General features: G+C 53.2%; 1 protein-coding gene across 1 annotated transcript in view; it reads right to left on the bottom strand.

The window, feature by feature from the left end:
* The window catches only part of LAMA5 (laminin subunit alpha 5), an 87782-nt gene that overhangs the window by 15585 nt on the left and 57153 nt on the right, over positions 1 to 15044 (bottom strand). Inside the window, exons 24-46 of the mRNA XM_063172537.1 lie at positions 12205 to 12347; positions 12005 to 12111; positions 11175 to 11328; positions 10543 to 10703; positions 9938 to 10046; positions 9254 to 9351; positions 8560 to 8761; positions 8048 to 8174; positions 7331 to 7470; positions 6465 to 6580; positions 5912 to 6123; positions 5603 to 5807; positions 5332 to 5476; positions 4701 to 4841; positions 4186 to 4347; positions 3921 to 4022; positions 3752 to 3835; positions 2888 to 3118; positions 2348 to 2461; positions 1947 to 2074; positions 1679 to 1759; positions 1089 to 1303; positions 313 to 413 (exon numbers count right to left, since the gene is read on the bottom strand). Coding sequence (XP_063028607.1) covers positions 313 to 413; positions 1089 to 1303; positions 1679 to 1759; positions 1947 to 2074; positions 2348 to 2461; positions 2888 to 3118; positions 3752 to 3835; positions 3921 to 4022; positions 4186 to 4347; positions 4701 to 4841; positions 5332 to 5476; positions 5603 to 5807; positions 5912 to 6123; positions 6465 to 6580; positions 7331 to 7470; positions 8048 to 8174; positions 8560 to 8761; positions 9254 to 9351; positions 9938 to 10046; positions 10543 to 10703; positions 11175 to 11328; positions 12005 to 12111; positions 12205 to 12347 — 3278 coding nt within the window. The remainder of the gene's footprint in view (positions 1 to 312; positions 414 to 1088; positions 1304 to 1678; positions 1760 to 1946; positions 2075 to 2347; positions 2462 to 2887; positions 3119 to 3751; positions 3836 to 3920; positions 4023 to 4185; positions 4348 to 4700; positions 4842 to 5331; positions 5477 to 5602; positions 5808 to 5911; positions 6124 to 6464; positions 6581 to 7330; positions 7471 to 8047; positions 8175 to 8559; positions 8762 to 9253; positions 9352 to 9937; positions 10047 to 10542; positions 10704 to 11174; positions 11329 to 12004; positions 12112 to 12204; positions 12348 to 15044) is intronic.

The following is a 15044-nucleotide window of genomic DNA, read 5'->3' as shown; positions in this document are numbered from 1 at the left end:
AGATGTGGAGCTGCAGTGAGAGCACAGGCATGCCACAGCACTGCCCTGTGAACCTGCCTTTGTCCAAGCTGGATGCACTCAGGAAAATGGGGTTTACTGCAGCTTCACAAATGATGCCACTTTACTGGAATGCTGCCTGCACTGCTCGCTGCCAGATCTTTAACAGGCTTTTGCCATGTACTCATGCAAATTCAGCCTTCACCAGCTGGCACCAGCCCTGCTGGGCTCACAGGCCTGGGGGATGGCACACCAGGCCTGTCCCCATCCCCATGGCAAGGACAGGTGCCACCCCAGGGCCCAGGGGAGCCTCACCTCGCAGTGGTCACAGTGCTGGCCCGTCACTCCAGGCTTGCAGAAGCACTGCCCAGTTTGTGGATGGCAGGAGTCAGTCCCACAAGGTGAACAGTTGCACTCTGCCAGGGAAAGATACATCCAGTATTACACTGAAGAGCCTGTCAGCCACTCACAACACTTACTGCTAACAGTAAAGCTGCTTTTCCCCCTTATCTATCAAAGTTAAGACAGAAACTCTCTCCTCTTGGGTTTGCTTCTCACAACAACTTATGCCCATGACTGTGGTGGTGTTTGAGAGTCCCCAGGATGAGGGAAGAGATGAAAATCTTGACCCCATGTTTCAGAAGGCTGATTTATTATTCTATGATATATATTATATTAAAATAAAATGATATATCAAAACTAAACTAAAGAAAGAGAAAGGAGACACCAGAAAGCTACAAAGGAATGAATAATAAAATCTCGTGACAGACTCAGCAAGTCCGACACAGCTGGCTGTGACTGGCCATTAATTAAAAACAATCCCCACGAGACCAGCCAAAGATGCACCTGCTGGTAAACCACCTCCCGACCACATTCCACAGCCATCAGACAGTTATTGTTTACATTTCTTTTCTGAGGCTTCTCAGGAGAAAAATCCTAGCGAAAGGATTTTCATAAAGTATGTCAGCGACACACGACCCCTTTCGCGCGCTGCGTTTGGGCTGCTGCTCCTCAGAGGGAGATGAGTGCTGGGAATGGACACCCTCCCCTTTCCCCCTGCCCCCGTGCTGTCTGTCTGTCTGTCCACTCACGGGTGCAGTTCTTGGCCAGCACGGCGTCCCCGTGGTAGCCGGGCGCGCAGAGCTCGCAGCGCGCGCCGGCCGTGTGGTGCATGCAGCCCGAGCAGGCGCCCGTCAGCGGGTCACAGCTGCTGAACAGCATGTTGGGATCCGTGTTCCCGCTGCAGTCACACGGCTGGCACGAGCTGCCGATCACCAGCGGGTTGCCGAAGTATCCCGGGGCACACCTGGGGAAACGCGAGTCGCAACACAGTGAGGATCCTGCAGCCTGGAGTTGCACAACTGGAACGGTGTGAGCATCCCGCACTTGTAACTGCTGCGACCCTCAGGGATCTCAAAGCACTCTGTGTTTTGCCCCAGGATACCTCAGAAAGGTGCCTGCATCACAGGCTGCAAGTCAAGGCAAAGCACACCTAAGTCATACACCCACAGTAACAGAATTTCAGCAGTCGGGCCATTTGCAGGCTGAAAAGGACTGAAGGAAATGCTGCCAAAACAAAGCAGCTGTTTCTCCTGCAGTCCTTAATGAGAAAACTTCTCTGCCCCAGCAGTGGCTGCACAGGGTTAGTGAGCCCCCCCAAACACGGGTGCCACCCCCTTACCGCTCACAGTTTGGTCCAGCGTAGCCTGGCTTGCAGAGGCACTGCATGTTGGAGCCCTTGTGGACACAGCCAACAGCAAAACTGAAATGAGAATGGGGACACAGGGCGGAGCACTTACTCCTGATGCGGTGCCAGGGGAGCTGGTCACTCATTGTGGGGTGCTGGGGCCTCAAGTAAGAGGCCATGAACATGGTTTGGGGACAAGGACAATGCTGGTATTGGGACACCTGCCCTGGTCAAACAGGCAATCCCATCCTGGGGTGCTTACTTGTTGGAGGCAACTGAAAGAGGGCATGGGCACCCGACACACTGCAGGGGCTCCTGGGCAGAGGGGCTGCCCATGTAGCCGTCCTTGCATCGCTCACAGTGGTCTCCTTCTGTGTTGTGCTGGCAGTTCTGCAAGGAAAAGGCAAACCCTGCGCTCAGCACTGACAACAAGAATGGTGGATGCACTAAAAACTCCCCATCAGGATGCCTCAGTCCTTCCTCTCTCCCAGAGCTGCCCTGCACCCTAAGCTGACCCTGAGCAGGGTCACCACTGAAGCAGTGAAGCCAATGCTCTGACCCAGGCATGGTTCTGCCAGCCCAGTTAGTATGTAAAGATGTTTTGAATCGCATGCTACAGACCTCCTAGCTCCAAAATAGCACACTGCTCCACTGTTTACTTACAAGGCATATCCCAGAGCCTGGCAGGCATTGATCTGAGTGGCCATTGCAATGGCAGGGGATGCATTTTCCCAGGAAGAGCCCCTTGGTGTCCCTGTAGTAACCTGGAGCACATTCCTGAGGAGGCAGAAAAGGCAGAGATCTGAAAAACAGCCTTTTGGGAAAAGCAAAGAAACTAAATTACTTTCCATGACAGAATTCCCACTGGGTTGTACTGATGGAGAAAAGATTATAAGCAGAGATGAATATTTTTCAGTGCAGTTCCTTCCTGTTCCTTTTAACCAGGACAGAATTGGCCAGAGAGAAGGATCCATTCCAAGGTACTGCAGCACCTGAATGATTTCCCCATCATGTCCCTTCCAAGAAGGCAGATTAAACTTTTGCATATCTCACAAGTGAATGGTGTTGTGATGTTCTTTCCTTTGGAACAAGCCAAGCTGTCACTTCAACTGAAGCCCTCAAGAGCCAGCTTGGAGGCAGCTGCCACCCATAACATGACACTCTGACCTCTCTGACTGGAACAGCCTGTCCACTCCCCCTCACCTGGCAGGAGTCCCCCTGGTAGTTAGCTGGGCACAGGCACAGCTCCACGTTGCTGGCACGGACGCCCGTGGCTGTGTCTGTGGCCATCTCCAGCACCACACGGCGCAGGGACACGGAGGAAGAGAGCTGGGAGAACAGTGCCCGGATCTGCAGCTGCTCCAGGTTTGCCAGCACCATCATCAGCTCCTCTCTGGACACAGGGTTGTGAGTCTCTGTGTGCCTGAAGTTACCCTGGGGGGAGAAAACCTGGCATAACTGGCAGGAAGCACAAGCATCTGAACATGCAGCCCAGCCTCCACATCCCTGCTGCTGGAATCTTTCCCCTTTGCATGGGTGAAAGAGCCCTGCAGCACCTAAAATGCTGAGCTCCAAGCACCTGTCCCTCTGCCTGCATGAGGTCTTGTATTCTATTTGCTGGGTTCCCCAGATGAGGGAAGGAATGATGAATCTGACTCCATGTTCTTAGAAAGCTAATTTATTATTTGATGATACTATAGTATATAAAAGAATGCTATACTAAACTATACTAAAGAATACAGAAAGGATTCTTACAGAAGGCTAAAAAGATAATAATGATACTTTCCAGAGCGTTGACACAGCTTGACCTTGGATTGGCCAGTAAGTCAAAACAATTCACATGAAACCAATGAAACAACCGCCTGTTAGTAAACAATGTCCAAATGCATTTCACATGTGAGCACAACACAGAAGCAAATTAGCTAAGAATTTGTTTTTCTTTTTCTCTGAGGCTTCTCAGCTTCCCAGGAGAAAATCTGGGCAAAGGAATTTTTCAGAAAATATGACTGTGACATTCTTGTCCTTTCCTGAATTACCTGAGCACCTCACCTGTGTGTGCAAACTCACCTCCACCAGCTGCAGCTGGCCTTGATGTGGCTCCCCTGGGGACGGGTAGGCACCTTCCAGAAACATGATGCTCATCTGATTTCCCTGGGAAAAGCAAGGAAGGTGTCAGACATCACCTCACCCTGCTCCTGCACTAGCAGGGGGCACCTGGGCACTTTTTGGGCTGCACCTTGAGGATCACGTCGGGCCGGGACTCCATGGGAATGAACACGTCACCCCTGCGAGGGTTGGAGTGCAGCTCGTAGCGAAGGTGCCCTCCATAGGAGGAAACCTGAGGGAGACACAAATCCCATCATTGCTGCAAGCCCACAGCACTGAGACAACTCAGGGATGACCGTGCTCAACTGGCCATCAACTGGAGTGCCATCAACTGTGCTCAACCAGAGTGTGAGCAGTGCCTGCAGGTGAGGTCAGTGTGTTCTCCATTCTCTTACCTGGTCCCCAAGGTAGGAGCTGGGTGCAACCCAGTAGAGCTCCTGGTAGGCATCTGGGAGGTTTTTGAGGTCAGCAGTGACGAGCTGCTCCCGTGGGCTCAGAGCTGTTGGCACCTCGTGGCGGTCGCTGCTCAGCAAGAGCCACCCGTGCATGTCGACAAACTGGAGGGGAAGAGAACTCTGGGTCTTCTGGTGGAGTTATGGAAAGTATTTGTGTGTTGATGCTCCAGAAGAGCAGATCCCAGAGCAGCAGAAAGGGGAGTAACAGGCTCACACCTCACATGCATCCTGATGAAGCCACAGGAAAGCTGATCATCACCCCCGCCCAGCACATGAGACCCCAGAGACCAGGAAAAGGGGCTGAAAGCCGGAGATGGGCACAGGCAGTCAAAGACAACCCTCCTCATGGTATCTTCAGCAGGATTAATGCAGCACAGAGACCCGAGGGCAGCAGGGAGCCAGGTGGATGGGACACACCTGACCTGCAGGCTCTTGGGGGCCCCAGCCCCTCTCACCTCAGCCCGGTGCTTCTCGGCACTGCGGCAGCGGTCGGTGGCACCGAAGCAGAAACACTTGGTGCAGCCCTTGGGGTTGGTGGCATCCAAAGAAAATGTCCCCAGGCGGCACTGGTCACACCTCGGGCCCTCCACATTTTCCTGAAAGATAAGCAAAGCTCAAGTGTCAGCAGTTTCTCTCAGGGCCTCAGTGGAGGACAGGGATGGCTGTCTGAGTAATCAAAGCAAAGTGCTGTGGTGCTGGAAGATGTTAAAGCAGCTCCCCAAACAGGTTTGCTTGAACAGCACCACCAATGTTAAATTCACCTAGAGAAAGCACTTGCAAGCCCTACAAAGAGGCTGGAGCAGGGCAGCTCAGAAGCTCTTTGAGTTACTCTGCTGCCATGGAGCCAATAGGGCTGACAGCTTCACCTACAACCAGCTCTGACACAGGGCTGGACTCAGACTGGCCATCTTCCCCAGAGACAGCCCAAGGAGTGAAACTTCATAGCCAGGAAGGATGAGGAGAGAAGAGCTTTCAGGGTGCTCTGAACCCACCACCCCATGGGGCAGGCTGGGCACACATGGCCTCTGCCAGAGCAGGAGAGTCAAGTCAAGGAGAAAAGCACCAATGGAGGCACTGGGGACTGACCTTGCAGTGACACTGCCCTGTGACCGGGTCACACACGCTGGCCTGGGTGCCAGCCTGGTGGCAGTCACAGCGCCTGCACTCAGGGTAGTGGTAGTAGCCAGGGGCACAGAGGTCACACTGCCGCCCGATGATGTTGGGCTTGCACCTGGGGGGACACGAGAGCCACAAGAGCTTTCAGAGCTTCAGAGCTTTCCCCATTCTGCACATTTCGGCACAAGGTGTCCCAGCAGGGAGCCCAGATGTCCCCAGTGGCAGAACAAGGCTGCCCCACCTGCACTGGCCGCTGTGCACGTCGCAGCCCGGCTCTGCCAGCTCCTGCACGCCGGGCCGGGAGCAGTTGCAGTCCTCACAGCCGATCAGGGGGTGGCACCCGAACGTCTGGGGCTCACACACGACACACTCGGGCTTCAGGGTGTGGGGAGGACAGATGCACTGCCCTGTCACCTCATCACACAGACGTGTCCCGCAGTCACAGGCTGCAAGGGGCAGAAAAAGGCTGGGTTTGGGTGAGCCAGAGCCAGGAAGGCAGGGCAGGCATGGGGAATGGGCACAGAGCAGGGGAGGCAGGGGGGGAACTCACGCCTGCAGTTGGGGAAGCCCCAGTATCCGGTGGCACAGCGGGAGCACTGGCGGCCGATGACGTTGGGCCTGCAGGGACACTGTCCCCCGAGGGGCTGGCACTGGCTGCCCCGCGCCCCCGCCTCGTGGCAGGCACACGGCTGCGCCCCATCGTTGTAGAAGAGGGACAGGGAGATGGCAGAGTCACGGCAGAACCTCGAGGACGTGCTGGGGCTGCAGGGGGAGGCAGGAGGGGTCAGTGCTGCATGTCCCCAAAGCCTCCACACCACCCCAAATCCTGCGGCCATGGGGGCTTCATAGGACCCACAGCCTCCACACCACCCCAAATCCAGCAAGTGGGACACACAGCCTCCCCACCACCCCAAATCCAGCATCTCCTGCAGCCATGGGACTTTGTGGGAGGGAGAGCCCTGTGACACTGAGAGCTCCTGAACAGCCACATTTGGTCAACAGAAGGAAAACCTCAACCACTCCCTGCCTGCCACACAGAAGGGAAGGGCTGCTGCTCCTTGAGGAGCGTGCAGCCTTTGGGCACCCAAAGCCAAGCATCTCACTTGATGTAGAAGCTGTTGATGCCACAGCTGCTGATGAAATCATAGGACTTGTCCAGGGGTTCCTCCTGCAGGTACTGGGGGCTGTAGCTGTCCTCAGGCACCACCAGGATGTAATCCTGCAATGCAAGGGCGAGCTGGGTGAGCCAGATCAGACAGACAAGCACCATCCAAAACGACTCCAAAGTGCAAATGCACCTTTAACCTTCCATGCCTTGCTGGGACAGAACATAACACACCAAAGGCCAGGAGCCACCTCTCCACTGAGGTCTGTCCCTCAGGGTCTACTTAACCTGAAGCTCCACACGAGGGAACAGCACAAATTCAATGGACTAAAACCAGGCAGATACCCCCAGAGCACAGCCCTGGCTGTGCCTCAGCAGGGAGGCAGTCTTTATAATCTGAAATTTCTACACATGAAGGCACCAGGGTTACAATTCTGTCTTTCCATTTATCCAGATTTTGGTCAACCTTCTAGTCCTGTGGCCTGAGAATAACAAGGGCTACCTACTCTCATGATGAGGCCTGCCTGAGCAAACAATATTACACAGGTTTAAAATACTGCTAGAGCAGGAATAAGGCTTATTCTGGATTATGACAAACCATGTATGCAAAGTAACAGCTTCAATTTCTGCCTGGTTTTGATATCAGAACCAGACAAGGAAGGACACTGTCATATGCAGAAGCTGCCCCTGTAAATTCTGCCCCCAAGGGCATAATCTCCTCCACTAAGGCTGGAGACTGCAAGTTCTTGGGTAGTTCAGAGATGAGTGATGGTGGGGAACATTCCTGAGGTCACACAGTGACAAAAATCCAATGCAAAGCTCTCTGCCCAGCCTGCTCTGGGAGGTTCCTGGAGAGAGTCTCACCAGCCACAGCTGCTTGCCCTCTGGCACTCGAACCACCACAGTCAGATCATTGTCAGTAACATCCAGGATGGTTTGGTCCTCAGAAACCACCAGGCTCCGACATCCATAGCCATGAGGGCAGAAACTGGCATTGGTCTGACCTGAAAAGACAACAAATGTGTTGGTCCCACCTGTCCTCTGAGTCCTCATCCTGTGACCGTGTTCACAGGGGTCTGAGGATGAGGGAACAGATGAGGATCTGACCCCATGTTTCAGAAGGCTGATTTATTATTTTATGATATATATTATATTAAAACTATACTAAAAGAATAGAAGAGAGGATTTCATCAGAAGGCTAGCTCAGAATAGAAAAAGAAAAGAATGATAACAAAGGTTTGTGGCTTGGACAGAGTCTGGGCCAGCTGACTGTGACTGGCCATTAATTAGAAACAACCAACATGGGCCAAACACAGATGCACCTGCTGCATTCCACAGCAGCAGATAATCAATGTTTACATCTTGTTCCTGAGGCCTCTCAGCTTCTCAGGATAAAAAATCCTAAAGAAAGGATTTTTCAGAAAAGATGTCTGTGACACCCATCCCATCCTCCCACTTTGGAAGGGTAAGTCAGCCTTCCTTCATCTTTGCAATCCCTAAAGAGCCCACAGTCATCCCCTGGCATGGCAAACCCCCAGGGCTCCTGGCACCAGCATTTCCCCAAGTCCCTGCTGCTCTCACCTTGCCAGATGCGCCCTCCGTTGATGAGCACCTCCACGGGGAAGCTGGGGTGGCTGGGCTGGTACAGGTGCAGGATGAAGGCGTAGCGTCCCAGGCTCTGGATCCTGCTGCTGAACACCACTGCAGCCTGCCCCAGCACGGGAGAACGCAGACACAAACCCATGTGAGACACCTGCACACACAGCTGGCATGTTCCTGAATTATTGCACAGATTTGTGCTCCTATTGCTCAGCTGCCAGGTGCAGAGAATTCAGTGAATCCAGCCCCCCCGTGCCTCCACACTCTCCTCTCTAATAGTGCCTGGGATCCCAGAGAACCAATAAGGTTGGATAAAACCAAGACTGGTGAGTCCACAGGAATTACAGGTTCGGGGAGAAGTTTAAAGCTCAGATTAAATTCTGAAAATGCTAATTGATAAAGCATTAATCAACAGGTAAGGAAAATTTCTCCCTGCCCCAGTGGTTCAGTGTCACACACCAGCAAACCAGCTCAAGCCTTGCCTGTGCCCCTACCTGTGGGGACTGCAGGAGGATGAGCTCTGCAGAGGGGTCCATGGCTGTGGGAGGACGAGGAGCGGGCTGCACTGGCACCCCAGATGGAGCCACATGGACAGCCTGAGCCAGGGGCACCTCTGGGGGAATGGGCAGAGCCTGGGCCCCCTCCAGAATGATCGACTGAGAAAGCTTCAGGAACCTTGAGGGGACACAGGAGCTGCTGGAAAACAAGGAGTGAACAGATGTGAGTATCTCCAGAGAGAAAGAGAGGAGGGAAGCACCCCCTGTAACTCCTGGTGGATTATAACCTGTGCCTGCTGAGGGAGAGCTCACTGCCAGCACCCCTGGGGCTCTGGGATAGGGGCTCTGCAGGGAGAACAGGAGCCTGGCACAGGCCAATTCCTCTGCAAATATTTATCTGAAGCAGTGTCAAAAATTTGGATACAGCAAGGTGTATGTGAGCAAGCACAGAATGCCTGTCTGGGACTACACTTGATGTCTGCCCCAGGAGGCAAAGTGGGGCTCAGGCACAGGACCATCAGCCTGACCCCAGTCTGTGCTCACAGGACACAAGCAAGGAGCTTCACCTCAGCTGGAGATTTCCTCATCAAAAACTTTAAAAAGTCTCTGAGCCTGAGGGAAGCGGGACAAGCAAATGTTTTTGGAAATAGTCCCGTTGATGCTAAAGCCAAGGGGGACCTGAGCCCCTCACCTGTTGGATGAGAAGGTGCCATGGACACTGATGCAGTGCACCTTCGGCTCGATGAGCTCCATGGTGAACTGTGCAGCAGGGATCAGGTACACTTTGTGCTGCACAAGGGAGAGACACACCTGGTTATGTGACAGCCTGTGCCCTGGAGCCACAGCTGGCCCTGTGCCCACCAGCCAGCAGCCACTTCAGCCAGTGCATGGCAGTCACACCTCTGCTTAGTCCTTGGCACAAGCATTGCGGCATTTAGAAGCTCCACATATGGATGGGATTCTTCCATCCTTGGCTAAACTAGGAATGTCTTCAAGATAAAATAACTGCCCCACTGCTACAGAACTCTCTCTGCAGGAGCAGCTGCTTCTCCCCATCTCCTCCTCACTCCCAGCCCCATGATCTACTTCAAAACACCCCACTGACCACACTCTCCACTTGGATTGGTTGTGACACAGACTAACATCCAGGATCCAGTCCAAACAGGACTAGAAAACCCAGACTAAAATCCAGTATCCAGTCTAAACAGGACTAGAAAACCCAGACTAAAATCAGAGATACAATCCAAACAGAACTAGAAAACCCAGACTAAGATCCAACCCAAACAGGACTAGAAAACCCTCCTGCAGGCTGGGTCCCAGTCCAGCCTTTCTCCCTGTGACCTGTTGACAGAGCTGCCCTCAGAGGAAGCCTCACCAGGAAGAAATCGGCCAGATCAGAGGTGAACCGAACAGTGGCCTCTGAGGTGAGTTCAAAAGTTGCCATTCGACTCTGGGAATCCACAGCAATCCCTCGACAAAGGAAACTGTAAGAGAAACACACATTTTGAAATCAGCCTTGCACAGGGTCATGACCCATTTCTTGTCCTGCCAGCTCTGTGTCCTGAGGGGATTTACACAAAGTCCCTGGAAATCTTTTGATGTTTTTTCTGGCTGCTCGCAAGAGCAAAGTTTTCCAAGGACACCCCAAACATTTGTTTCCTATCGCAAAGGTCGCAATCTGAAGCCAGACAGGGTTTGACCTGTCTCCAATAAACCTGCCTGGAGGCCATGCCCTAAGTCAAGGTCCCTACCAACAATTCAGCTGCAAACAGATGCCCAAGATTATCTCCTGGCAGAGGCAGGTACATCTTCCCTGAGATGGGGACTAAAATCTGTGTCCAGCTAGAACGAGTCGGGACAGAGCTTAGTGGACAACACTGGAGCTTGCTTTATTTATAAACCCAAAAAACTTCAAGTGGAGGGGAAGTTGTCCTTGCCAAGGCAGAGAACTGGACCCTTTCTGCCCCGAGGTGCCCTTACCTGTAGGCACAGGGGTAGAAGGTGAAGGTGCCCTGCTGCGTTGGCGAGTGCGGCGAGCTGACGGCGATGGCCACGCTCTGCAGGGCGTTGGTGTTGGCATATTCCACCAGCAGCACGTGCTTCCCAGGCTGGGCCACGGCCAGGGACAGCTGCACTTCCACCTGCAGCACAGAGGGAGGGCTGAGGGAGGGTGTGCAGGGTGCTACAAACCAGCCTCCTCTGCAGCTCAGGGGACAACGCACCAAATCTCATCAAAGCCTCGCAAACATTTACAGGTGAGACTCTGGCTTTGGGGGCCCTGAACTGCAGCAGGGGTGCAAAGCCTTTCTGGTGAAGGTAAAGATATGATCAAATGAAATGCAATTGAAAACAACCCAAAAAAAAACCACAGAAAAATGAGAGATTTAGTGACTACGAGAAAATGGTCTGGGGGGAAATGGGGTGCAGTGCAAAGGACCAAAAGAGGCCAAAACTGACCTCAGAGATGCTGCAAAAGCAGGGGGAAAAATCAAGGAGGAAGACACAACTTTGAGGGGAAGATATGAGGGACATGGCATGGATACTTAAAAAAGTAAAGCCCCAGACAGGAGGGACAGGGTGGCCGGAGGGGACAAAAGGGAAGTGGCACTCACATCAGTGCCACTGCAGGTGGCCATGGGGGGGTGGGAGGGGGTGAGCTGCTCCGTGGGACACAGCCTGGGGAGCCTGTTGTCCATCCTGCACACTGCATCCACCCCTGGCACAGCAGGGAAGCCCTCCACAGACAGGTACTTGTACAGGAGGCAGCTGGAAATACACAGAAATAAATGGTGAAGTACAACAGTTACAGCATGGTTTTAAAAGTTGAGAGCACCCACACAGCCTGAGCCCAGCCAAGTTTGCAAAAGGCTTTGGTGTATCAGGAGGGCCAAGGAGCAGCTCTGGGCAGTGGGGAGCAAGGGGCTGGGCATTACAGGACCAGGGAGAGCAGTAACAACAAAAAACTTCTCCCTTGGCAATGGGCTTTATGCTGGGGATCACTACTCCAGTGGATGAGACAACCAGTGTCCAGAGCCCTGCCAGCCTTCTTGCCAACATGGACAGAGGGGTTCTGGGCAAGCAGAAGCACTGAGATGCTCCAAACACTACCAGACTGCTCATTGTAAATAGTCCAGCAAAACCCACTCCTGTTTCTGAGGACACACTGGGAACCCAGCCCAGCAGAGAGGGGGGCTGTGGTGTCACTGGGTGAGCTGGCCCTCCAGGGTCCATGACAAAACACAGACTGGCTGTGCCATGGATGAGGAGATCTATGGGCTGGCTTTCTGGGCTGGTGCAGGTTCCACAAGCCTTATTTGCCACAGCCAAGTGCTCTATGAGCAGTTTTACTGCATCACTTAGTATGGACTATGTATACTCCTTAAGCCCAGGCCAAGAGGAGCTGAACAAGCCCCACACAGCACAGAGATGTGCACATCCTTACTTCTGGGTGGCTTGTTCAGGGGCTGGCTGGTAGACACAAGGCTCCGTGACCTTCAGCTGCAGGATTGGTGCTTCGTAGTATGAGCTGGGCAGCAAAACCAGGTAGTCCTGGGAGGAGAGATGGGAGAGGTGTTATGCTTGGCACACGTGTCCCCAGGGGGCTGCTGAAGCCCCCAGAGTGGGTGGAGCACAGGGCCTTACCAGCAGCACCCCCTGTGCTTCCACAACCAGGGACCAGGTGCTGGGGTTGAGCACGAAGGGCTCCCCGAAGCTGTTCTGGGGCACAGTGACAAAGGCTGGCTCCGTGCTGGGGGCAAAGACAATCTGCTTGGTCTGCTCTGTACCTGGAACGGGAGGGGATGAGAGGCTGTGAAGGGACTGGAATGGAAAACTGGGGCTGGACATGGCAGGGAATGCTCAGGGAAGCAGCTCTGTGGTGCAGTGGGCAGTGACAGGTTCCCACTCCCTCGGTGCACCACAGTCCCACACTGTCTTGGAACAGAGACATCCACTTTCAATCTGCTCAACAGCCTAATGGGAGAAATAAATGTAAATCACTGCAATCCTCAACGCAAATCCAGAGCTCTTAGTGTGCTCTGCATCCCCAGGCTGCAAGCACAGAGTGTTGCAAGCCAAGGAGCGTTTTGCCAGCTAGAAAAGGAAAGAACTCATCTGTGAAGAGTTAATTGTGAGACAGACAAAAAGAATTGCCCAGATACATTTTCTTCCTCAGGGAAATTCAGACCCCAGCTCCACAGGCAAGACACCTGTCTTCTGGCAAACCTTCAGGCCCCCAAGGTGTGCTCCTGCCTTTCTTCCTGCCAACCACAGACTCTGCACTCGAGATTCAGACATTATTTCAAACTGACAGAACAGAATGGGTGCAATGCTGATCCTGCTGCTGCTGAGCAGCTCCTTGGCTCATCTGACAGTCCCACAACCTCTTCATTAATGGATGCCATCACCATACAGCACCTAGAAGCAGACTGTGTGCCTGCCCAGCAGGTTTTGAAGAGCACAGTGAGAGGGATTCACCAGGAATGGCTGCACAGCGAGTGGATGAGATGGAGGAAGTGGAGAATGTGGCACACTGACTGTCCTGCTGTGCTACATGGACATCAAGGCACAACACACAGGGCCAGAAGCTAAAGCAAGGGCTTGTGCTGCTGCTGGGATGGTCAATAACCCCTTCCCAGGGGTGGCAGCTCTGCGACATGGCTGGCATCAGCTGAGGCTGGGAGCTCACTTCTCCAGATGGGAAGCACAGGTGAGGATTCAAGGAGTGAAGAGATTCCCCTGAACTGGCACTGGGGTAGATTTACTGACTGAAGTTTCAGATCCCTTTGAGGCAACACACAGCTCCAACTGAGATGGCTTCTGGAGGCAGAGTGTAAGAAGCCAGGCTGAAAATCCCATACTTGGAAAAGGCTTCCCCTTTTGCCAGCCACATCTTCCAGCTTCTTTCCAGGCTGCTTGTTCTTTGTCACATGAAGCCCTTTCCATCCAGACATGAGGTGGCTCAGCACTCCTGAAGCCTCCCAAGGATGCCGCTGTCCTGTTGTTGGGGCACCAGTTTGGCTGCTTGCCTTCAGCACTAGAAAAATCACATTGCTTGTGCACAAGAAGTGAAGCACTTTTTAAGGCAAATGAGCTCTGCTGCTTGGACAGGACAAGTTAAATACTTCCCGACCTTTGGTGGGATCCCAAAACATGACCATGGCTCCTGCTCTTCTTGTTCTTTTGCTGTGTAATACGACTGGACATAAAAAATAAGCCATTTTTCCTCTCAAAAAGAAAAAAAAAAAAAAAAGGCAGCAGAAAAATAATATTTTGGCATTTCAAACCTTGCATATCACATCAAAGGCAGAACCTATGCCAGCTCAAGACAGAGGAGAGAACTTCACACATTGATAAATTAGGTAGTCAGTGTTGACAGCCTTGTGCTGTGGATGTGTGGCCTGGAGGAAGAGTTTCAGCAGGACAGTGTGGCTGTGGCATCCCAAGGCGTAAAACCAGCCAGCCAACCACCCACTATGGCCTCAGGTGTGTTCTCAATGTTGTCTTGCTCAGATTGTTTCCCAGAAAACTTGCTGTCCAGATTTCTAGGCTTGTTGAGACATCTCTTGGTGGCTCTTCTCCATCAGCTCATGGTTTGATGAGAGGACACTGCACCAGAGTGCAATGCCAGTGTAAAATGTGTGTAATTCCATGGCACTTCCAAGCCTCACACCATGTGTGAAGCCAGCAGTCTGGTGTGGGAGAAGCACACAGGCAAGGCAGGACTGCCACGTCAAGGCATCTGGTAAATAAAACCACATCCAGCTGCCAAAGACTGGAACCATTCTGCTCTTGTGGAAAGTCAGCTCAGCTTTTCCTGGGGCACTGGGGTGATCTCGTCCTGTGCTGGGAAGGTTGTATGGAATTGTACAACAGCTTTATCTCCCACCAGCCTGGCTGGTGTCAGTCCTCAGTGTGCAGCCCCAGGGCTGGGCCCACCTTGCTGCAGCTTTGGTAAATAAAGGGGGCTGCAAACTCAAATCAGCCTTTCAGCTGGGAGAGCAGGACTAATGGGTAAAGCCATATGGAAGCGTCTTCTGGAAAGGATGATGCAGGAGGCTGCCTGGGATGGGGAGGAGGTGGCGATGGCACAGGGAAGCAGAGCAGTCTGGGATCCTTACCTCTCCTTCGTGGCTGATAAGCTGTAATTGTGCCATACACAGTGGCCCCTCCTGAATTAATATACCTCAGGATGACATGGAACAGATAGAGCTCTGCCTCCTTCACGTCTACAGTGACTCTGATCTTATTCTGCAAAAAGCAAAAGAGCACACGGGGCACACATCACTGGGGGGGCAGCTCCTGAGCGCCCACCCGCTCTGGGGAGGGCCTGGCCCGCCTGCCCTACCTGCCTGCCTGCCTGCCTCTGCTCCCCCTCCCTTCCAGCCCAGGCACGGCTCTGGCCGGACGCCTGACAGGGGCACGCTGGGGACGGACACACCTGGGGGCAGGAGAAGGGGCACAGGAGCAGTGTCGCAGCGTGG

The sequence above is a fragment of the Melospiza melodia genome, chromosome 19 (genome assembly GCF_035770615.1).
Source record: "Melospiza melodia melodia isolate bMelMel2 chromosome 19, bMelMel2.pri, whole genome shotgun sequence".
Classification (NCBI taxonomy): domain Eukaryota; kingdom Metazoa; phylum Chordata; class Aves; order Passeriformes; family Passerellidae; genus Melospiza; species Melospiza melodia.
Note: the sequence above shows the minus strand (reverse complement) of the source record. Positions and strands in the feature narration are given on the sequence as shown.